The sequence below is a fragment of the Mustela putorius genome, unplaced genomic scaffold (genome assembly GCF_011764305.1).
Source record: "Mustela putorius furo isolate JIRA1106 unplaced genomic scaffold, ASM1176430v1.1 tig00000596_pilon_pilon_pilon, whole genome shotgun sequence".
NCBI classification, from domain to species: Eukaryota; Metazoa; Chordata; class Mammalia; order Carnivora; family Mustelidae; genus Mustela; species Mustela putorius.
In genome coordinates this window covers 3773266-3798307 of record NW_025421428.1, presented here as the reverse complement: position 1 = coordinate 3798307, position 25042 = coordinate 3773266, and the positions used below count along the sequence as shown (strand labels likewise).

The 25042-nt window shown below is 38.8% G+C and overlaps 1 protein-coding gene and 1 long non-coding RNA gene across 2 annotated transcripts in view; one reads left to right on the top strand and one right to left on the bottom strand.

The window, feature by feature from the left end:
* Window positions 1–4399: 4399 nt before the first annotated feature.
* On the top strand, window positions 4400–20268 carry LOC101677943 (N-acetyllactosaminide alpha-1,3-galactosyltransferase-like). Its single transcript, XM_004775590.3, has 6 exons — window positions 4400–4715; window positions 5651–5736; window positions 7223–7255; window positions 9812–9865; window positions 13824–13958; window positions 19001–20268. Exons 2-6 carry the CDS (start codon window positions 5657–5659, stop codon window positions 19692–19694), a joined length of 996 nt encoding a protein of 331 aa, XP_004775647.1. The 5' UTR covers window positions 4400–4715; window positions 5651–5656; the 3' UTR covers window positions 19695–20268.
* LOC106004018 overlaps window positions 19265–25042 on the bottom strand; it is a 58878-nt gene continuing 53100 nt past the window's right edge. The window contains exon 3 of the long non-coding RNA XR_001176852.2: window positions 19265–19350. This is a non-coding gene — a long non-coding RNA (uncharacterized LOC106004018). The remainder of the gene's footprint in view (window positions 19351–25042) is intronic.

The window sequence follows — 25042 nt, the reverse complement described above, 5'->3', positions numbered from 1 at the left end:
CTTTTGGGAGCCAGAGTGGAAGATTCCATAATGACTACATAAACGGGAACATTAGTAAGTGATCATGCATGCCCAGGGATAGGCTCAGAAAAGACCTCAAAAGACCTTAAATTTGTATCTTATCCTGATTCTTGGCACAGAGACAGCCTACAACAATCAAAAAAAGCAAAAACAATAAATGAAAACAACAACAAAATACAGTTAACCCTGGAGAAAAAAGATAATTGACTTCCAGAGTTATCACAGTATTAGATTTAAATGTCCAGTTTTCAACAACAACAACAACAACAAATCACAAGGCATACAAAGAAACAGAAAAGTATGGCTCATGCAAAGGAAAAATAAATAAACAGAAAACTATTCCTGAAAAAGTCCTGATGGCAGATGTACTAGATAAAGGCAACTGTCAACAGTGCTCAAAGAACCAAAAGAAGACATGGATAAAGTCAAGAAAATGACGTACGAACAAAGTGGAAATAACAATCAAAGAGAAAAACCAAAAGAGAAACCAAAAAGAGATTCTGGAGCTGCAAGCTACAATAACTGAAATGAAAAATTCATTAGAGGGAGTCAAAGGCAGATTTGAGCAGGTGAAAGGAAGAGTTAGCGACCTGGAAGATATATGACAATAAATATGGAGTTTGAGGAACAGAAAGTAAAAAGACTGAAGAAAAGTGAACAGAGCCTAACAGACATGGCGCACCATCAAATTGAGCACATACACATTTGGGGCATCACAGAAGGGGAAGAGAAGGAGAATATATGAAGAAATAATGCTGAAGACATCCCAAGCTTGACGAGAGAGATGAATGTAAACATCCAAGAAGTTCAACCAGCTCCAGGTAAGAGCAACTGAAGATGCACACTGAGACACATTGTTATCAAACTTCTGAAAAATAAAGATAAAGACAAAGAGAATCTTGAGGACAGCAAGAGAGAAATGACTCATCACATATGAGGGATCCACCATAAGATACTGGCAGATTTCTTGTCAGAAACCTTGGAAGTCAGAAAGGGGTCTTCCAGAGTGAAATGAAAGGACACTAGATAGTAACTCAGAGCAGCATGGAAAAATAAAAGTAAATACATGGGGGCACCTGCATGGCTCAGTGGGTTAAAGCCTCTGCCTTCGGCTCAGGTCATGATCCCAGGGTCCTGGGATCAAGCCCCACATCGGGCTCTCTGCTCAGCAGGGAGCTTGCTTCCTCCTCTCTCTCTGCCTGCCTCTCTGCCTACTTGTGATCTCTCTGTGTCAAATAAATAAATAAAATCTTAAAAAAAAAAAGTAAATACATGGGCAATTACAAAAACTAGTATTGTAACAACGGTTTGTAACTCTAGCTTTTGTTTCCTATGTTACTTAAGAGACTAAAACACTTTTTAATTTACTAGTCTAAAAGCTAGTATTATAACTTCAGTTTGTAACTTCAAATTTTGTTTACTACGTATTTAAAGAGGCTAATGCATTTAAAAGAATTGCTAGTTCATGGTTTTGGGGCATACCATGCAATTTCGTGATATCAGCCACCACAAAGGATGGAGACAGAGGTGTAAAGGAACATAGTTTTGGTATGTTATTGAAGTTAAGATGGTATCAATTCTAATTTAAGTGTTACAATTTCAGTATGTTCACTGTAATCCCCATGATAACCACAAAGAAATGAGCTATAGAATATACACAAAAGGAAATGCAAAAAGAATTTAAGTATTTCGCTACAAAGAATAAACTAAACATAAAAGAAGACAGTAATGCAGAAAATGAAAAGCAACAACAATCAAAAAAGTCCCTAAGGCATATAGAAAACAAAAAGCAAAATGACAGAAGTCTCTCCTTACAGTAATTACATAAAGGTTAGACCTTTATTCTTATGGCTAGGATGTCCAAGGTCATGGAAAACACCTACCTAAGTGACTAAATAAATATTTCTTTCTATTCCCCTTTTTTTTTTTTTAAGATTTTATTTATTTATTTGACAGACAAAGAGATCACAAGCAGGCAGAGAGGCAGGAGAGAGGAGGAAGCAGGCTCCCCGCTGAGCAGAGAGCCCGATGTGGGGCTCGATCCCAGGACCCTGAGATCATGACCTGAGCTGAAGTCAGTAGCTTTAACCCACTGAGCCACCCAGGCGCCCCTCTATTCCCTTTTTTAAAAAAAAAATCCTTGTGTTGTTTCCCTATTTACTGTAACCTTACCTTCTTAATAGTAAGCCATCTCAAATACTTCCTGAGGGTAGATGGGCTTTAAAACAGACTTTCAATATTATTATGCCTGTTCATGCCTCGCCATCTTATTTGTCCAACCACAGGATACTGCACCCCCAGGCTTCCCACTCTTTCCCCTCCTCCGGAATGCCCCCAGCTTGGGGACACTATCATAATGACACAGTGTGGAAACTTCAGCATGTCGGTGGCTAAGGTGGCTTCTGATTGTAGTTTAAATGTAAATGGATTTTCATTTCCTCTCTTTTTCACATAAGATGATTTACATTGATCTATCTTTCATTTCACTGAAATGAAATTTCTTCTATAGTATACAGTCTGTTTATAAGCCCATCCACTAACATCCTTACTTCAAATACAGTACTTTCAAAATTCCAGAATGTCCATTTTTAAACAGTTTTCCTCTGTTCATTTGTTTTGACCAAGTTTTCCATTAAATCCTCAGCCATTTTTATAACAGTTGCTTTAAAGTCCTTGTTGACCACTTTCAGCATCTGACTTACATTGAGGTTTCGCTCTCTTCACTATGGGTCACATATTCCTGTTTCTTTGCATGTCTAGGAACTTTTCCAAAATGTATACCTGACATTATAGATAACAGGTAGAGACTGTGGATTCTGTTAGTTTCTCTAAAGAGTGCTGAGTTTTGTTTGGACAGATAGCTAAGTGGGCTGGACTCAAATTCCAAATTCCATTTATCCTGCAGGGGGCATGGGTGGAAATTGCCCAATTTCAGATGTTGTTATTTCCTAGTTTCCCTAGTTTTCCTATGCATGGGCAATTTAGTTGTCATCCAGGTGTTAAGTCAGAGTTTCTGTGCAGATTTTGGGGCACCCCATTCTGTGTTTTCTTTTCTGGGACTTTCTATATTACTTTTCAACCTCCTTTACATCTAGCAATTTCATCCTCCGACCCCTCAAGCCTTTCTCTGTGAGTTCTAGCCACACAACTCTGTGAATTGGGAGGTAACCTCAGATGAAAAGTTGTGTAAATGTAGATTTTACCATATACACTTACCTCCTTTCAAGGATCAATCTGGCTTTGTCCCATCTCTTTTGTCTTCAAATCATTTTATTTCATTTTTATTTTATTTTCCCTTCCAAGACTTACGATTGTCATCTATGGGAGCATTGGTCTGGTATGATCTATTTTCCTATGACTCAAAACATTCTAATTCTGTATTAATTTAATTTCATTATCCTCCTTCACCACCCCCCATTTTTCTCCTAGGAAGAATGGAGATCAACAGAAAACTTCTAACATTAATATAGATTTTATTTCCTGTATGGATCATATATGATGTGTATTATTTAGGTCACTGTAAACCACTGGTGATCAGTAATCGCTTATTTATACATCTCTTAATGTTGTCTTTTGATGAGCCAAAGTTTTCTAATTATAATAAAGTATAATTTATCATTTTTTAGTTGTTGTTTTCTGTCACCCTCTAAGGGACCTTTACCTATCCCCAGGCTAGAAAGATATCCTCCTACATTTTTCTCTAAAAGTTTGTGGCTTTAGCTTTTATGTTTACATCTATAATTCATTTTGAATTAACTTTTGGTATGTATTAGATACACACAACAACATAAGTAAGTTGCAAAACCTTGAGTGAAAAAAAAAAAAGAACACATGCCATACAATTCTACTTACATGAAGTTCTACAGCCGAAACAACTCCACTATGGTACTGAAAATCAGAACACTGGTTTCCTGGACGGGCGAGGGTAGTGACTCAAAGGGACACAAGAAAAAAGATACTGGGGTCATGGAGATGACCTGTATCTAATTAAGGTGGTTTTACACAGACATGTACCTGTGTAAAAAACCCAATGAGCTATACAGTTAAATTGCTTGTGTTTTACTTCATATAAATTGTACTTTAATTAAAAATGTATTATAGGAGCACCTGGGTGGCTCAGTGGGTTAAGCCTCTGCCTTCAGCTCAGCTCATGATCTCAGGGTCCTGGGGTCGAGCCCTGCATCAGGCTCTCTGCTCAGCAGGGAGCCTGCTTTCCCCTCTCTCTCTGCCTGCCTCTCTGCCCACTTGTGATCTCTGTCTGTCAAATAAACAAATAAATTTTTTTTAAAAATGTATTATAAAACAAAACCAAAGTAAGCAAAAGAACTTCAATGATCCTACTTTTTTTTTCTAAATGAGACAAAATCTACTCCCTTGGTAATGACAAAGAGAAGCTATTGGCATACGAATTATTATGATTGCAAGTATCCAATTCTTCCATCATCAAAAGAGAATCTGATGACATCATCATTCTGAGAAGGTTGAAATCATCAACAGGCAAACTGGGGAGTGCCATAGAACCAATACCAAGTTATCTGATTCATGATTTTTCAAAGGTCTTAGAATGTCCTGCTTGAAAACTGTCTGCCCACGTGAGGTTTTCCACATGTCTTCCCAAACCACCATACCCTAAATGTTAAGTCTCTAAGGAAGAAATTATATAAAAGTCCTATGTGATCTTAGGAAAACAGAAGGTAAGAGTTTGTCCTTAATTTCAATCAGACTGAGCCACCTTCAATTTCATTTCTGCACACAATTTCATAAGTGCATAGCCTGAATATTACAAAGGAGCTTCATAAACTTCCTGGCTAAAATTCCTAGGTCAATGAACAAATAATATAAAAATTATAGGTAAGCCTTTAGTCCATTCTTGGACTCAATTTTATATTCAATTAGTTTTAAGAAAGAGCATCTATTTTATGTTATTGGTTCTATCACCTGTCTTGAAATGACCAACTTCATAATATTAATTCATTAAAAATAAGTTCCTTCATAACTATGTGCTGCTTAGCGTCCAAGTATTTTCACAATTATCTCTTTTCTCTGACATCCTACCCTGCGAGGTAGGCTGGCAAGTGGCATCTGTATTTTATTTTCTGTAGGAAAAGCCCTGTGTACTCTAGAAATAAAAAATGAAGGTTATAAAACCTCTTGCATCGGGGCGCCTGGGTGGCTCAGTGGGTTAAGCCTCTGCCTTCGGCTCGGGTCGTGATCCCAGGGTCCTGGGATCGAGCTCCACATCGGGCTCTCTGCTCAGCAGGAAGCCTGCTTCCTCCCTCTCTCTCTGCCTGCTTCTCTGCCTACTTGTGATCTCTGTCTGTTAAAAATAAGTAAACAAAATCTTAAAAAAAAAAACAAAAAAACAAACAAAAAAAAAACTCTTGCATCAAGGTCAGCTTAGACCAGCTAACGTCCCAAGACTTTGGGCAGCTAGCTCCCACAGAAAGTGTCTCCACAGACTCAACTCTATTTTCCTATAGAGAGACATCCAAGGACTGGATGTGCCTCAAACCCTAGCCAATATCTATGAAATTGGCTGGTTTAAGTCATGGAGAATCACAATTCAATACATCTCATTCTGTATACATTGTTCTGTATTTAACCTACTTCTGTTTCTTTTTCCTCTCAGGAAAGGATGAAGTATGGAAGAAAAATAATTCAGTTGTTATTACTTTTATTGTTTCTATGGGCTTTGCACAGATGGTATCATTTCAGGTAATTTTTTAAAAAAATTAATGAATATTTTGGGCACTTGGGTGTCTCAGTTGTTAAATGTCTGCCTTCAGCTCGGGTCATGATCCCAGGGCCTTGGGATCAAGCCCCGAGTCAGGCTCCCTCCTTGGCGGGAGGCCTGCTTCTCTCTCTCTCACTCCCACTGCTTGTGTTCCCTCTCTCACTGTGTTTCTCTCTCTCAAAAAAATAAACAAAATCTTTAAAAATAAATAAATGAAAATTAATGGATATTTTATTCTGGGGTTTGGTAAGGATCTAGTTTGTCAGAAAGATGATAGGCTAACCCCCTGAATAAATCAGCATCCAAATGTATCAATCCAATATATATACCCCAATATACCCCAAAATATCCAAATGGCATTTAAATATATCATCATAAACACACCCTTCAGCATAAAAATTCTTTGCTTCTAATGTGATCAAAGCTAATATAATTTTTGTAGGCTCATATGTGTGAGGAGAAGCAACGTTAAGCTACCAAGATAGTGACCATGTAATTATTAGTTGGCAAGTGTTAGAGAGACTGTCATTTTTAAATAGGTGGCGCCTTTAAGAAATATCCCTAATATTCGTGACTTCAGGCACTATGTATGGTATCTGCCCTCCATATATTTACACAAGTAGAAAGATTTCATGGGTAATTAGCAAATTCCATTGTTTCAATGACATTAAGTTAGCTCTTCTGTCATTTCTAGCTCAAAGAATTAGGTTTCCTTTCTTTAAGATCCAGCATATGAAGTCCTTAACTGCAGTCACTACTGTTTCTCTACAACCAATAATGTACTTGGCACATAGCATGTGTCTTAGTCCATTTGCATTGCTATAATGGAAATACCACACCCTGGGTGGCTTATCAGCAACAGACATTTATTTCTCACAGTTCTGGAGGCTGAGAGGTCCTCCAAGATCAAGGCACTGGAGGACTTGATGTCCTGGTCCATAGACAGACAGCTGCCTTCTCCCTGTGTCTTCACATGGCGGAAGGGACAAGGGAGTCTTCTGGTATCACTTTTGCAAGGCTACTCATCCCATTCATGGGGGCTCCAACCTCATTACCTAATCATGTCCCAAAGGTCCCTCCTCATAATGCCATCATACTGGGGGTTAGGAATTCAACATACAGATCTGAGGGGACAAAAATATCCAATAATATTAGGTGTTCATTGAATATTTGGCAATATTAGGTAACAAAATGCATGGATTGATGGAATATAACTAGTCATCTTAAATGTGGAAACCCGGGGTGCCTGGGTGGCTCAGTCTGTTAAGCATCTGCTTTTGACTCAAGTCATGATCTCAAGATCCTCCAATCAAGCCCCACATTGGGCTCTCTGCTGAGCTTCTTCTTCTCACTCCTCCTCTGCTCTCTCTCTCTCTCAAATAAATAAATAAAATCTTTTAAAAAATTAAATGTGGAAACACTTTATATAAGTTTAAAAGTAATATAATGCTGTTTGTTTATCCTAAGCACAAAGAAACTACAGCAGATATACCAGTGCTGGTAAGTCTTATTTACAAATGCTCTATGACCTCTTCTTTAAGGATAAAACCTTCGAAGGACAGTGGGGTACCTGCAAGTCCTTGGCTCCTGCAGGCAGGGTAAACCAAAATAACTTTGCAAACATATGTTGGAGATACTCATATAAGGCCAGAGGACTAGGAGTACTAGGAGTGAGAACTGGTTAGGGGAAACGTGTGATGGGAGCCAGAACCCAGCTTCCAGGAATTCTGGGTCTTTTAAAGCTCTGGGAAATATCATCGGAGTAAAGTTTTGGTTAGAAGACTTGGGAGATTGTTATTAACCATAGGCCACCTGCAAAATCATACTATCAGAACATGAGCAGAGAGGAAAACTTCCCTAAGAATTGCACAGGACCCCAAATCATAGTATGTTCTTCAGTTTCTCCCTTGAGTCATGGGAACCCACATAGTGAAGTAAAAGAAACTTCCTTTCTGATACTTGCTGTGTCTAAGAGCTTTATTTCTCTGGTGGTTCTATGGTGCACAAAGCTCTCACCAGGACAGTGACTCCATATCTGGGTGAGCTGCTCTGTGCATGAAAATAATACGGTAAGATGGTTTTCATTGGCAGGGTGTTTCCCCTCTATAGAGCCATGGCTAACAGGGGGCAGTAACTCTCAACCACCTGAAAACAAGAGGAAAACCCCTAGACAAAGGTGGGAACATGCAGAAGAGGCTGGGAGAAAGAATGATTTAACATGTTTTCTGGTAAAATATACACAATGTAACAAATCTAATAATCACTCTATCATTAATATCAGCTCTCCTTAGTATCAGACCTTACACATATGGCCTTAACACACTAATGCTTGGTATCCAAAGGCTTTGCTATCAATGAGGCAGGTGCCTATGTAGAAGGCCTTCTCTCAGTCACACCCTGGATACTGTGGTATTCACTCATGACATACAACTCAGCTCCGCAGCTGCCCAATCCCCTCCTGAACTCAGTCCAGGATCAACTCTCCAACAATAGGCTAGCCAGGGTGCCATTAGAGTGTATAGGATGGAGGAAGTAAGGACTCAGGCCCAAATGTTTGTCTTTCCACCTGCTGTGCATCTGGACAAGATAATAAAAGCTCTTTGTGTCTCAGTTTCCTTATCTTGTAAAATGAGGACAATAAAAATGACAACAATACCTATCTCATAGGGGTGGATTAAATTAGATAATACTTAGGAAAGTATTCCATAAGTATTAGCTATTAATGAAGGAAATCTAACTTTATCTAGCAATATCTAGCAATCTCTTAGGTAGGGATATTTAACACAAGACCTAAAGGCTATGTAGGAATTAGCTGGTTTAAGTTGTGGCATATTTAAGGAAATTTAAAGGGGCAAGTGAGTATGGAAAGTTATCATTGTGGGGCTGGGTAGGAGATGTGTCCGGAACAGTGTGAAGGGTCAGATCACTCCAAATGTCATGGCCATTTAAGGAATGTAGATGTGATCCTTAGGAAAATGGGAAGTCAATGAACCCTATTAAATAGAACTGTGGAGCTTCAGAAACATGACAGTGGAAGTACAGTGGACATATGGAGAATGGGTTGAAAAAGCCAGTGCAAGGACAGGTAGAGAAGGAATCACAGTATTAATTACGGGGGATGGGAATATGGGGGTTCATTATATTCTTCTCTTTCAGTTTGTGGACCTTTGACATTTTTCATACTACAAAGTATTTTGGAAAATGTACAAACAGTGAGACCAATTAGAAGGCTACTAATGTAGCCCCGACAGATGATGGTGATATCAAGTCATGTGGTGACAGAGGATGAAGATAGGGGATGGATTTGAGAGATGTTTTGGAGGTACAGCCAGTAGGGGTTAGTGATGGATTTGAGGTCAGGTTTTAGGGAGTGCTCTGAGTGTAGAACATTGCTCATAACTTCTGCTTTGTCAATCTAAGTGATAAGGCAACATATGAAAGGGACCTACTTTGGGGAAGACAGGATGATATTCACATTAAACATCATCTAGTGGCATCAGTGCAAACTCAAGCAGAAGACTCCAAAACACAATTTGATGTCTGGGTCTTCAGTTCCTGGCAGTGGTCAAGATGCACAAACAAATCTGAAGCCATAGGAAAATGCCTGCACACATGTCAACTGATCAAATAGAAAGCTGAGGAGAAACCCTTCAAACCAAGACTCCTGAGCAGATAGGACATTTAAGGCCAGAAAGTAGGGTTATATTTTTATTGCAGTAAAAGGCGGCAGGAACCAGTGCTCAAGATAAATTTGGAGGCAAGGTGGCAGCAGACTGAGGGAGCTTTTATGTGATGATGGGTATTTCTCTATCAGTGAGAAGGAGAATGAGCATTGTGGAAACACATAAAGGTTTCTGGGCAGCCTAGAGACTCAAGTCAAGATAAATCATGATTTTCCCTGCCACTTCCATCAAAGTTGATCATTGCTTTTTGTACTGCTGCACACTTATCTTGCACTTTACATGGGATTATAACATAGTCCATGATTTGGAAGACATTCATTACCACAAACTCAAATAGATACAGTGTGATTCTTTGCATTATTTCTCCTGATAGGTCTGTGGATACTCAGTCAAAAGAATTAAAGCTATCAGACTGGTTTTCTCCCAGGTAAGAATTCCAAATCAAACACATGTGAGATTGATCCATAGATCGTTCAGAAGTTAACAGATGGCAACAATACTACAAATGGCATTCTAACTGTTAGATGGCAGGTGAATCTTTGATTACGTTTAAAAAAAATAAGCAGTGACCAAGATGCATTGGGAACGGACGTTAGTGCCCACATTCTCCATAAATGAGAATGTAGAATGACAGAAAGCCAAAGGCCTTAAAATTATGTCAGGTCAAAGTGTGAAGAGTGTATCTAAGATCTTTTGGTTGATTCTCCTCATTTCACCAAGGAGGGAACCAAAGCCCGAATCAGATAGGTGGGCCATCTGCGCACTTCTCACTTTAATATGGCAGCTTTCCTCTGGCCTCTCTGACTTCCTCTTCTTACTACACCCTCCTGTTTTTCTCCCTGGTGTTGCAGCATTTCTGGACTTATCCTAAATAAAACTTTGCAAGGAGATGTCCAGTTAAGATCATGATTGGATAATGGTCTGTGACTCTCCTCCCGTGATACCTTAACTTTTTTTCAAATCTAATCAGGACACAGAAAGCACCAGAATTATTTTAACTGGGAATTTAATACAAAGAATTGTTAATGAGTATAAAGTTGTTAACTAGGTAACTTGAGCTTAAACTCTTATGCTCTTATACCACTGATGCTGGTATCTCTCAGCTCTTGATAGGCCTCTTGGGACAGGGAATCAGCCTTCTAGGGAAGGGCACCATGAGGCTGGGTTTTTTGTTTTTTTTTGTTTTTGTTTTTGTTTTAATTTGACAGACAGAGATCACAAGTAGGCAGACAGGCAGGCAGAGAGAGAGAGAGAGGAGGAAGCAGGCTCCCTGCTGAGCAGAGAGCCTGATTCGGGACTTGATCCCAGGACCCTGAGATCATGACCTGAGCCAAAGGCAGTGGCTTAACCCACTGAGCCACCCAGGTGCCCCATGAGGCTGGGTTTTTAAGTGTTGGAAAACCTGAAATCTGGATTCAACTGCTGGTCTGGGAAGGAACTGCAGATGTGGGGGTGTGGGATTTGAGGGAACAGGAGGTAGGCAAGGGCTCACTGGAAACAGGAAAGAGTAAGTTCCTTCTTCCTCCAGGTCTGTAATTTTTCCCCAGTGACCTCTGTTAGCAGAGCCGCCCAGGTGCCCGCTGGCAAAGCAGAAATGTGGTTTGCAGAGTCCCAGCTCAGGACAATAAAGCTAAGTATAGTGTGGTGGATTCAGTTATGAAAGATGCTAGCTTAGTAACTGGCACAGGATCCCATTAACAAGACAAGTAAGGCATATCCTTGTACTCAGGATGATGATTCAAACCAACAATTGAACAAAGGAGAAAACCATATATTCATTTACACAGATTCCAAATAACCTGCTAATAAAATTCAACTCCCTCTGTTTCTTTTTCCCCCCATCGGAGTCTCCTTGCTCAGCGGGGAGCCTGCTTCTCCCTCTATCTGCCTCTCCTTCTGCCTGCTGCTCCCCCTGCTTGGGTGTTCTCTCTCTCTGACAAATAAATAAAATCTTAAAAAAAAAAAAAAGATTTGTCAATTTTGTTGATCTTTTCAAAGAACTAACTTTTGGCTTCATTAATTCTATCATTTTTTTCTCTTTTTCTAGGTCAGTTGTCTCTGCTTCAGTCTTTATTATTTCTTCCTTCTGCTTGTTTTGGGTTTAGTTTGCTGTTTTTTTCTAGTTCCTTAAGGTAGAAGGTTAGGTTATTATAGGATATCTTTCTTCTTTTTTAATACAGATGTTTACAGCCATATATTTCCTTCTGAGTATTGCTTTTCACTGCATGTGAAAAGTATGGTATGTCATATTTTCATTTTTATTCATCTCATTGTATTTTTTAATTCCTTTTTGTGTTTTTTTTTTCCCTTTGGCCCATTGGTTATTTAAGAGTGTGTTCAATTTCCACATACTTGTGAACTTTCCAAATTTTCTTGTTATTGATTTCATTCCATTGTCAATGAAAAAGATAGTTTGCATGTTTCCAGCAATCTTAAATTTATTGAGATTTGCTTTACGACTTACCACATAATCACCCTGAAAATGTTCCAAGTGTATTTGAGAAGAATATGTATTCTGTTATTGGTTAAAATGTTCTATGTGTATCTGATTCTTTCTTCTGCCTGTTCAAATCTGCTGCTGAAATCTTATGACAAGTTTGGTGGTTTGTTTTTGTTTTTGTTTTTGCTTTTTAACTATTATACTTCTCAGCTCCAGAGTTTCTATTTGGTTCCCTTTATCATTTCTATCTCTTTATTCACATTCTCTATTTGTTAAGCTGTTGCTTTCCTGGTTTCCTTTAGTTCTTTGTCCGTAGTTTTCTTTGGTTCTTTCAGCACATTTAAAATAGTTGGTTTAAAGTCTGGTTCTAGTAAGTCCAATGTCTGCGCTTCCCTAGTTTTTGTCAATTCCCGTTTTTGTCAATTTTTCCCCCTATGAATGGGCCATACATTCTTGTTTCTTTGCATGCCTCATAATTTTTAGTTGAAAACTAAGCATTTTGTATATTATAATGTGATCACTTTGGAAGTCAGATTCTCTTACCTCCTAGAGCTGTTCTTGCTTACTGTGAATTATAGTTGTTTGTCTTTTTAGTGACTTTTCCAAACTATTTTTAAAGACTGTATTCTTTGTCTTATTTGGTCTGGGAGGTCTCTGTTCCTTTGGTTTGTGGTCAGCTAGTGGTTTGACAGAGATATTTCTTAAATGACTAGAGCCAGAGTGGTGGTGATGGTGGTGGTTGGAGGGCTCTTAGAGAAGAAGAAGAAGATAAAGAGAAGGAGGAAGAGGAGAAGGAGGAAGAAGAAGAAAAGAAAAGAGGAGAAAAAAGAAAAGAAAAGAAGAAGAAGGAAGAAATGAACCCTCTTACACAGTTCTTGAGGATTGGTTCTGTGTTTGGGTCCTCCTTCAACACAGCCCAGCTATTACCTTAGCCTTACTTCCTGTTTTTACTGAGTCTAAATATCATCCAGAGGTGAAAGCTTAGGATCTTCAGAGATCTTTTCTGAGCATGTAACCTGCTCTGAACATGTGCATGAATTTCCTAATTCCTCATTATACATAGGATCTTGTCAAAGGCTTTACTTTTCAAAGAACTCTCTTCCAAACTTTTCTTCCCAGGCTTTCAGCACATCTAGTGTTTATTTCAACTGTAATTTCTTGCCTCAGGTGGCAGGGGCTTGTTCCTTTTTAAAACATTTTCAAGGATTGCCCTCCACTTACCCATTTTTCCATTTTGAGAGAGTTCTGAGCTAAGCAAAACAAAGGAAAGCACTAGAAGTCCAGTCCTTTGAGGAACCCTCGGGTCAAAATGGACAAACACAATTCCTTTGGAATTAGATCCATTCTTCTCCTCCAGAAGCAGTTATTCCACTGAGGACATGGTTTGGTGTTTTCAGTACCACTGCCATACTGGCAGGGAGTTGGTATAAGGCTAAACAAAAATCCCACAAAGCTCTCCTTCTCCTATTGTGTTGTCATTCTTTTCTTAATTTAACCTTTGCTTGATTGCTCTAAAACTCTATCTTCCAGTGTTTTGACAAAGTTGTTTCTGATAGTATGCAGTAATAGTAGCCTGGCAGCATTTTAGGATTATGAAACTGGAAAGGTCATTTTTCAAAATATGATCTCTGAAAATAATTAATGTCAAAAAGCCTCAGACCAGGAGATTTCATCCAAATACAGGAGATATTCTTACTTTAGACTTTGGGTGACATTTTATCTGTGTCCTCAAAGATCTTGGAATCACAGTATAACTAATCTGTAATTACTTTTGTAATGATCTAGTCATTTATGAGAAGCTGTTTCTCTAGTTTATCATAACAATCAGGCTTTGGATTAGGAGTAAGGAAATGCTGCAACCAGATACAGGCTTTATACTTTAGTAACAACTACTGAAGTTTTATCAAAATATATCTTGTTCATAATTCTTATGTCTTTCTTACAGTGAATCCATGAACCTGACTACCACCAACTGGTCAGCTCCAGTTGTGTGGGATGGCACTTTTGATAAAGAAATATTGGAAAAGTATTATGAAAAACATAAAATTACTGTGGGATTGACTGTATTTGCTGTAGGAAGGTAGGTAATGCCAAATGTCCTTTACATTCAAGTTTTTTATTATAGAAAATGGTAGATAATCAATAATCCCACCACAAGAATCTAAGAAAAGTGGGACAAAATAAAGACAAAGTAAACAGAATTAAGGAAATAGTAAAGATGAAAACAGAAATCCATGAAACTGAAAACAGAGAAGCCATAGAGAAAAATCAAAGAATCAAAAAGCTTTTCTTTGAAAAAAAAAATCAGTAAAGTTCACAATCACCCAGGAAGTATGGCAAAGAAAAAAATTTGACAGAAATTACCAATATTAGGAAAGAAACAGGGTATATCACCTCATACGTGGCAGACATCAAAAGAATAATCAGTATACACACATACATTTGAAAACTTAGGTGAAATAGACCTTGACAACACTATCACAACCCACCCAAAATGAAATCAACTGTTTCAATAGCCCTATATCTACTGAGGAAACAGAATTCATAATTTTAAAAACTCCTAAAGTCTCCAGGCCCAGATGTTTTCACTGGAAAATTCTACCAAATATTTAAAGAATTAACATTAGTTCTATATAATCTTCGAAAAATCAAAGAGAAAGGAACACTTTCCAATTCATTTTATGAAGCAAGTGCTGCCCTCATATCAAAATTATACCCCTAAAGATACAAAAAAGTATTAAGTTGAACAACTTACCTATTACCAATTAAAATTATAAATTTTTATAAAGAAGTTCTCAAACTCAATACCCAAAAAAACCAAATAATCCAGTCAAGAAATGGGCAGAAGACATGAACAAACACTTCTCCAATGAAGACATACAAATGGCTAACAGACACATGAAAAAATGTTCAGCATCACTAGCCGTCAGGGAAATACAAATCAAAACCCCAATGAGATACCACTTTACACCAGTTAGAAGGGCAAAAATTAACAAGATAGGAAACAACAAATGTTGGTGAGGATGTGGAGAAAAGGGAACCCTCTTACACTGTTAGTGGGAATACAAGTTGGTACAGCCATTCTGGAAAACAATATGGAGGCTCCTCAAGATGTTAAGAATAGAGCTACCCTATGACCCAGCAATTGCACTACTGGGCTTTTACCACAAAGATAGAGATGTAGTGACAAGAAGGGACACATGCATCCTAATGTTCATAGCAGCAATGTCCACAATAGCCAAACTGTGGAAGGTGTTGAGATGTCCTTCAACAGATGAATGGATAAAGAAGATGTGGTTCATACATACAATGGAATATTACTCAGCCATCGGAAAGGGTGAATATCTATCATTTACATCCACATGGGTGGAACTGGAGGGTATTATGCCAAGAAAAATAAGTTAAGCAGAGAAAGTCAATTATCATATGGTTTCACTTATATATGGAATATAAGAAATAGTGCCGAGGACCATGGGGAAAGGGAGGGAAAACTGAATGGGAAGAAATCAGAGAGGGAGACAAATCATGAGAAACTGAAGGTTACAGAAGGGAGGGAGATGGGGGATGGGTAATCGGGTGATGGGTATCAAGGAGGGCATGTGTTGTGATGAGCACTTGTGTTATATGCAACTTATGAATCATTGTGTTATATGCAACTTATCAAAAACTAATGATGTTTATTTCAGCTAATTGAACATAATAATAAAATAAATAGAAATAAATAAAATAAAATTTCAAATTTTATCAGCTTTATAGTAACTCATTATTAAATATCGATAGTAACTTATTCTTTTTTTTAAATAGACCTATTTTATAAGTTTTTTGTTTTTGTTTTTGTTTTTGTTTGTAATCTCTACACCCAATGTGAAGCTTGAGCTCACAACCCCAAGATCAAGAGTCGCATGCTCTTCTGACTAAGCCAGCCAGGCACCCCTGATAGTAATTTATATTTAAAAAGAAAATAACACAGGGGTTCCTGGATGACTCAGTTGGTTAAGTGGCTGCCTTTGGCTCAGGTCATGATCCTGAAATCTGGTATCAAGCCCCACATCAGTCTCCTTGCTCAGTGGGGAGTCTGCTTCTCCCCCTCCCTCTACTCCTCCCAAATTGTGAACTCTCTCTCTTACTCACTCTCTCTCTTTCAAATAAATAAATAAAATCTTAAAAAAGAAAACAGAAGGAAAGAAGAAGGAAAGGAGGGAAGGAAGGAAGGAGGGAGAGAGGAATCCTTACAGAAGAAGCTCCTGTGCACCTCCTTCCCAGATCTATTCTGATCTGTCTCCAGTGCTGCCCCAGGATCTGTAAGAGGGCACAATGAGTGACCCCATGCCAGGACAATGCTCCTACTTTCAGGACATAAATGGAGCTTCTTCTTCCTTCCCCCCCTCCTTTGGTAGAACACAATGAGTCTTAAAGAGTCCTATGCAAATGAAGGGCCACTGAAACCAAATCCTCATTAACCTTATCATAAAAACTCTTCTGTGTGTGTTAAAGAACCACTGAGAATCTCAGTTATTAATGGCATCAAGTGCCTCTGAAAATAGGAGTATAGGTGGGACTGAAAACAGGATAGATTGAAAGTATCTATATTTGGGCCACCTGAGTGGCTCAGTCATTGGGCATCTGTCTTCAGCTCAGGTCATGATCCTGGAGTCCTGGGATCGAGTCCTGCATCAGGCTCCCTGCTTGGCAGGAGGCCTGCTTCTCCCTCTCCCACTCCCCCTGCTGTTTCCTCTCTCACTCTGTCTCTCTCCATCAAATAAATAAATAAAATCTTTTAAAAAAAAGTATCTATATGGAGCATTTAGACATGAATATTTGTGACAGGGATGAACAAATAAGCCAATATAATAAAACATACACACCCAGGCAGAAGTGAAAGACTCTGGCTATGGCTATGACATTGTGGATCTGTAGGGAAAGACTTCTACAATGAGGCTGGAGAAAGGTGATGTCAGAACAAGAACACCACAATTGTACCTCTATGGTATGTATGTATGGCAAGTGTATACAAACATAATTCCCAGGGAGCTTGACGTCCAAAAGGGAAAACCATAGTGTAGCTTAGTGAAATCAAGACAAGAAAGGAGTTCTTAATCAAGATACAGAAAATACTAATCATAAAGAAAAGGGTTGATAAATGCGACTGTATTAAAAATGAACTTACCTAAGAAAACATCAGAAAGACCCAAACTGGAGAGAAACTGAGACCGCCTGGAGGAGCCTAAGGAGACATCATGATGAAATACAATATGTATTCTGGATTGGAGCCTAGAAACTAGAAAGGCCATTTAGGGGGAAAACTGGTGAAATCAAAATAAAATCTGTGGTTTAGTTATAGTATTTAACCACTGATAATTTCCTAGGTTTGACAAATGTACCACCGTTATAGTCAACATTAACAGTAGGGGAAGGTGGGTAGAGCACATACGGGTACTCTCTATAATATGTTTGCCCCTGTTTTATAAATCTAAGACCATTCCAAAATATAAAGCTTTTTAAAAATTAAAAAAACAAAGTTTGCCATTATAGTGAGAGTGCCTGACAATAAACTTTTTTTCTTGTAAATGCCTGCCATTAAGCTTTTGATCACTGAGACATCCATGTCAAAGATATCTAACTCAGATAAACCTATTGTCAGTCTTAACATGGTCACTAGCTAGACAACTAGTTAAAGAGCCAAGCCACCCCTCCCATGAAATTCCCCTTTTAAAGAGAGGCCTGGGTAACCTACAAAACCGACCACTTGAGTGACCCTGCATTTTCCTTCCTGTGCTTTCATTCTTGCTATTAGGTTTTAAATTGTGAAACCCCAGGCACCCCACCCCCGACCCCAAAAAAGGTGGAACCTCCAAGGTACCCCCTTCTCTCTCCCTACGTAGGACCTCGCTCTGTGACACTGCACTTACCCTGTACCCTCCAGCGCTTGTGAATAATAAATCTCATTTTTTCAAAGTTCTCTGGTAGTTGTTCCTGAGATGCATCTTGCAAGTGTAATAAGAACCACCAGGACTGGTCCAGCCAACATTGGCTCTGTAGGGGAAATGTCTGTGGGGGGTCTTGCCACAAGTAGCAGGGGGCAAATAGGATTACTATTAAAGGCCGAGAACAACAAAAACAACCCTATAGTATGTCATACACAAAAATTCATTCACATGGATAACCAACTTAATATGAAAGTTAAAACAATAAAGCAACTAGAGGAAAACATAGGAGCATATTTTCACTACTTTAGGCAGGAAACAATTTCTGAAACATAACACCAAAGCATGAACCATAAAAAATGTGGATAAAGTGTGGATAAATTGTATTTCTTTGCACTTGAGTTGTTAGTTTCCAACTCAGTAGACTATTTTAAGTGATATTTTTCATAATTTATCTTGCTTTAATTATTTAGATGTTTTAGATAATCCAAACTAGAAAGTTTTCTCCTGACTCCATCCACTATGTTTCTTAAAACTTAGGTCAATATTCAGAACTTATTTTTAAGGATTATATAAATATTATTTGAGGCTGAGGCGTGTATGATCGCCCATCCTTTTCTTAAGTTACCTCAGATCATGTATTGTTCTGATAATTTTCACTGTTTGGAGGGATGAGAAATGAGAAAGTTTTGTTTTCTAATCCTGCAAACTTAGCATTATATTAAAGAGCATGAGGCAAAACAAGAGAGTGCAGATAGCGGTAGCTGACTAGGCTACCTGTGACCTTTTCTATGTAACTGACTCCTCATAAAGCAAGCCGCAGACATCACTCGCTATTCTTGCAATGCCTCAAGACCTTCTTGCCTACAACCTGAAAAGCAAAGTCCCTCTTCTCTGATCACCCTGAAGGCTCTGGCTGTCATCTTGCCCTGGGCTCGATGCTGTTTCCTGACCTCACCAAGTTTCATTCCCCCTCATGAGGAAGTCCTCTTCTTTCCTATAATTCGCAGAACCCCGTCAGGGAGAGGAAAAGCAGATGACTTCACTTGCTTTTACACCACTTAACTATAACTCAAGAAGTACTTCTAATATTTGGTTTGCTTACTAGTATGTTTGGACAAGCCAGGATAATTAAAGTAGTACGTGTTTCACCAAAATGTAAGATAATGAACTCAGTTATTTCTTATTTGCTTCACAGATACATTGACCACTATTTGAAGAAATTTATGTTCTCTGCAGATAAGTTTTTCATGGTTGGCCATAAAGTCATAATTTATGTCCTGATAGATGACTTCTCCAGAATGCCTTGGATACAGCTGAGTCGCCTCCGTTCGATCAAAGTGTTTAAAATCAAGCGAGAGAAGCGATGGCAAGATATCAGTATGATGCGCATGAAGTCTATCAGTGAACACGTTGAAGACCATATCCAATATGAAGTTGATTTTCTCTTCTGCATGGACGTGGATCAAGTTTTCATCAGGAAGTATGGATTGGAGACTCTGGGGCAGTCAGTAGCTCAGCTACATGCTTACTGGTATAAGGAAGACCCTATAGGAGTGCCATATGAAAGAAGTAAGTTATCAGAAGCATATATACCTTTTGGTATGGGAGATTTTTATTACCATGCTGCTGTATTTGGTGGCACGCCCATTCAAGTTCTCAATATTGCCAGGGAGTGCTTAAAAGGAATCATGAACGACAAGAAAAACAGCATTGAAGCAGTTTGGCATGATGAAAGTCACTTAAACAAGTATTTCTTTCTCCACAAACCCACTAAAGTCTTATCACCGGAATATTGCTGGGCTTTTTCTAAAGCGGATGTTCCTTTTATTCACAACATCAAACTCTACTGGGCTAAAAAGGATTATAAAAATCTTAGGGTCACAGTGTAATTATATAGCACTTCCTTCAGGTTGCTGAAGTTAAGAGCATCATCATGTCTTATTCCTGAGGAAATTAGCACTTGACAAATTTTAGCACTAAAAAAAAAAAATTCACTAACAAAAATGGCAAGGCCACCCACACAGTATACTCATACTTTTCCTCATATTCATTTCGGATTGTATAAAAGCGGACATAGCAGTTGCAGAATGGACATACTGACATTGGAAGGAGATACAGTGACTTTGTATCCTGTGTGAGTGTTGAGGAAATACTATTTGTTGGACCACATTGAACAAAAGAGAATCTCTCACCAGAAAATCAAACCTGAAATATTTTTGTTGATCCATGCGGATACACACTTCTCATATTGCTTAAGAAAGGGGATTGTCTAGAGGTGTGGATAAGAAGTGAATGCAAGAATAGTACATTCTTTAAGTACAACATTAAAGATGTTAAAGTCATCACCAGATGGACAGATCATTACTTAGGAAACTCTAAGTCATTCAAAGATTTTTTGAATTTTTAGTTTTAAAACTACAAAGTTGTTTGTTATAAAAACTAACTGAAAATAAACAAGATACAGAGAAAATTGAAAGCCCCCCCCCTTTATTCTCCCTTTGAAAACCTACCCTTCAATAGTCTTTTCATGGGCATTACATACCTACCACATGAATACACACACACACACACACACACACACTCTCACACACTCACATGTTTACATAGTGACAGATGTTATACATAGTTATACAACTTGATTTATACCACACACATGTGCACATACATGCATACACACAGATTTTATCACTAGTCAGGGTCCAGTTAGGAAAACAGATACTACTATTGTTGGTATTTTAAAAAGTGGGGACTTAGCGCAGAGAACTAGACATATAAAAGAGGTAATAACAAACCTGAGGAGTATGCAAGAGAGTGGAGCAACCCATAATTTTTTCTTTTAAATGAAGGCAGTAACAGTTCTAAGGCTGATGGAAAAATTGTAGAATGTCCAGAAAGAGCTAGAACCTAGTATGAGTTCCCAGGCATGAGTGGGGACAATAAAGAGAGGAGTCCCAGTCACTGTTAAAGATGTCACCTAAAGCCAAGAGAGAAACATACAGACTTTTCTCCTTCTCCTATCCTGTCTGCCTGTTTTCCACTGTCCAGTGCTATCCATTAGTCAGATGCAAGGGCGTCTGGGAGATGTAGGTCGCTGCCATAGTGAGCAAAGCACAGAAAAGATGAGAGGAACCTCACAGGAAACAGACAAATGTCTACCACAGTTTACCCATTTTGTCACAAAGCACCCATACTTCTTCCACCCATGTCTAACTCCCGTAAAACAATTTCATGTTTCTACCTTGCAGAATTTAATCAACTTTTGCATAAACAACCATTTTCTTCCCAAAAGGGTGAAACACAAAGTAACACCCAACATTGTTTCCCTCATCGTGTCCAGGAACCCAAGATGACATGAGATCCTCTCCCTTGGGACTATATGTGGTTCTTCAGTTTGGTGAACTCTGATCTAAATTGTAAAGAAAAGAATAACTAACATTCCTCCTTAAGGGAAAAAAAAAACAGGAGAAGGAAAAATAATTAGTTAACATATAAAAAGATATATATATATATACACACACACATACTTACATTTATAATATAAATATACATGCCTGCTATAGTCCTCATTTCTGTAGCCAGTTTTTTTTTTTTTTAAGATTTTATTTATTCATTTGACAGACAGAGATCACAAGTAGGCAGAGAAGCAGGCAGAGAGAAGAGGAAGCAGGCTCCCTGCTGCGCAGACAGCCTGCTGCAGGGCTTCAATCCCTGGACCCTGGGATCATGACCTGAGCTGAAGGCAGAGGCTTTAACCCACTGAGTCACCCAGGCACCCCACTGTAGCAAATTCTAAGGTCAAGTTCATATTGATCACTTCTTTCTTCCACCACCAATTTTATGTTCCTTACCCTCTGCAACAAGCTCAGCTGAATAGGGTTCTTTACTAGTGAGATGACATAAACCTTTATCCTGTGGGATCTGAGTCCTTAGTGGGTCTTTATTCATTGGATTGCCATGGTTTAAGAGGCTCCCAGGGAACACCTTAAATTCTATCTACAGCCCTTATTCCACTATTGTGTAATAACAACCTGCTGTCATCTTGGTAGCTGTGCTTAGTTCCCTGATCCAGGATAGAGACCCCCTTCTTTGGCTGTTGATTCAGCATGATGAGAAGGCAGAATGGCCAAGGGAAGTCTCAGATCCCAATTCAACGGGACCATCACTTTGTTTCCCTGTGCACTAGAACCTCCAAACTCAAGGAGCCCAAGATTGCAGAGAAGGAACTGAAAACTGTCCCATAGATTATTTGGTGTAAAAGAAAGCCTCACATCTCTACTTCCAAGTTTCAGGATCCATGCATTCTGGCTTTGAGGAAGACAATATGATATAGCAACCACTATTTTAAGATATATCCCAAACCTTTAGGACAGAACTCCCAACTTCACCAAATGTTGCCTTATAGCTGATATTATAACTGATTCTTCTTTAGGCCATTTCTTAAAGTTAGCTGCTTCTAGGATAGGAGTTCCATGGTAAGACCAGTGAATTCCACGGACAGGAATCTATCATTGCACTTAACTGACAATAAAATCTACATCCTGGTAGAGGCAGTGAATAAAACATTCTGTAAGTCCGTAAGTGGTGGTACTCGCAGAGACACTATGGAAAAGGAAGTTATATCTGTACACAGAATATATTTACTCGGGGACAAATTTCTTCTCCTTCCCTGATGGAAAAGATCCAAAATAACCAATATGCCACCAGTGGCCAGACAGTCCCTCAAAGAAAGGAGTCATCTGATATAGTCAGGGTGGCCTCTGCTGTTGGGTGGTTGCACAGTTAGCCACAGAGAAAGCCAGATCATCACTGATGAGAGGAAAGTCTATCTTACTGAATCACTGGGTAGCCTCCATCCCTGCCCCCAAGGCCACTTTGTACATGCGTCATCTAGGAAGCACTGTGGTGACTACAAAAAGAGGTTGGCTAACATCATAGAAGTTTTTCTCTACTTGATGACTGAGACCCCCCTCTACTAAGATTGCTCTGTGGTGAGTATTTTCAGGTGACACTCACATCCTTACCCTTTGTATCCATTTCAGAAGCCCATAAAGGACCTCAGACTTTCTTGTCACCAATTTTTTCAATCTGCCTGAGTCCATCTCATAGAAATGAGTTCCAGTGATGATGGATTACTGCTGTATATATCCACGCTTTTAGTTTGTTGGGTCAGAAAGCATTAAATTCATGGTGGGTAGGAGAGGTCATATTCAAAGTAAATTTAGAATCCCCTTGTGTTCAGTATTCATTGTCTACCTGGCTATGCAAAATGCTCTATTTAATGCCTGTATCTGCCACTTTAACCTGCTAAGGGGCACAGATCCTTGCTCTGCAGACTGTTTTACATAGAGACTTCTCTTGCCCTGGGTCTCTCTCAAAATGGGCAGGGTACTGGTTTCTCAATTTTTACGTCAGAGTGGCACTCAAGTACAATATACGTTGCCTCCTATATCCAAAAGATCCCACTGAACTTTATACACACTCTGATTTGCTGGTAAGTGGTGCAAAGTACAAGAACTTGCCTAGAGCCAATAACCCTACATGTTCCATAGAAATGTAACTGATGTGTTGGGCCCCTGAATTCTTCTTCCACTTCCTGGCATCCATTTGTATTAGCATGACATCTGGGATTCTTGCTTCTTTCTGCTCAAAATGCTCAGCATGGTGCTAACAATGGTAGCCTGTAAGATGTCCAGGTGGTTAGGTGGATTGCATTATGAAAACACTTCATGTAACTCTGAGGTTCACTGATGTCTCTGCCAGGTAAAAGCAAACTGCTTTGGATAATCCATACTAACTGGTATAAGGAAAAACATCTGTCACCTGCAGACCAAATACCAGGGAGTGTTTTCATTTGCCCTTGCAAAGATACACCACCAGGAGAAGTAGCTGTCATTGGGGTCACCACTCGATAAACTTTATGATGATTGCCAGGCATTCTATAAATGTATCTGTCTTTTATGCTGGCCCAACAAGCAAGGATATTAACAAATCTCAGGGAGGTGTACCTGTTTCAGTAACTTCAGAAATTCAGCTCAATCCAATATTATATTCCATTCATCTTAATCTAATATCATTAGATATTAAACAAGAGTGTGATATGAATTGACAACATGCAGTGTTTGTTTTTATTGGTTCCACTAATCTTTACAATCGCCACAGGGAGATGGTATTATTATATAACTTGATTTACCACTTTAGTAGGAGAGATTTTCCCATTGACTTCAGTTTGATCCTTCTTACCATGTTTGCCCTTACACCATTAGTCAAAGACTAATATAAGTACTCTACCAGTTGCTAAATACATATATTCCAACCATGAAGTCAGGAATTCAGGAACCACAGAGTGGCTCTGTTATATGATGGGACCACTGTTAGATAAACTCAGGGATAGAATTTAATTTATCCCCTATCCTCCATACACCTCTGTTTAGTAGATCACAATGCTATTTCTGGCCTCTAGAAATTGTCAACTCAGAGCTAGTGTCAATTCTGCATTTTCCTCCAAGGACACAGTTATTGTACTAAATGAAACAGGTCCTTCCTTGAGGTGACATAGACCCCTCTTTAGTCAAAAGACTCCAGATCTATAAACTGGCTTAGCTATGGAAACATAATAAGGTACCATAACTTGTTACTGTGACAATTCAAGTCATGCTTCTGCTCACTAGGACTAGGGTTTCTCCAATAATGGAAATCCCATAATTCTCATTGAAATCCGGGAGTATATTTCAATATCAGTATCTCCCCACACTGACTCATTTCTCAATGACTTAGTGAAAAAGAGAGTCATCAGAGGCCCCCACCATGTCCAGGAGCATAGCTGGGAGAAGGTGTATGGTGTGAACCCGATAAATTCACTTCAACATTTCTGTCTCCCTAAATGTTTGGATTTCTTCTACATCATGCCAAAAAACTTATGACATCTCAGCCTCATTGGTTGTAGGTTACCACTGAATTCAAATTTTAGTTAATATCCAAGAAAATTCTTAGAACCAATTACAGCTGGCTAGGACCACATTAAATCCAGAATAGCAGGTAAATATACCTGTTTCAACAACTTCAGAACTTCAGCTCAATCCAATATCATTAAAATCCATTCTCAGATGTGTTTCCCTACTAACACAAATTAGCAAGAGCTTTAAATTCTTTTAGTGTACCTATCCCCTACTGGAGCAGACCTTGATTTCTGACTCTAGGTATTAGGTCTTCAGGCAATGAAAATAGGCATCACCTTATA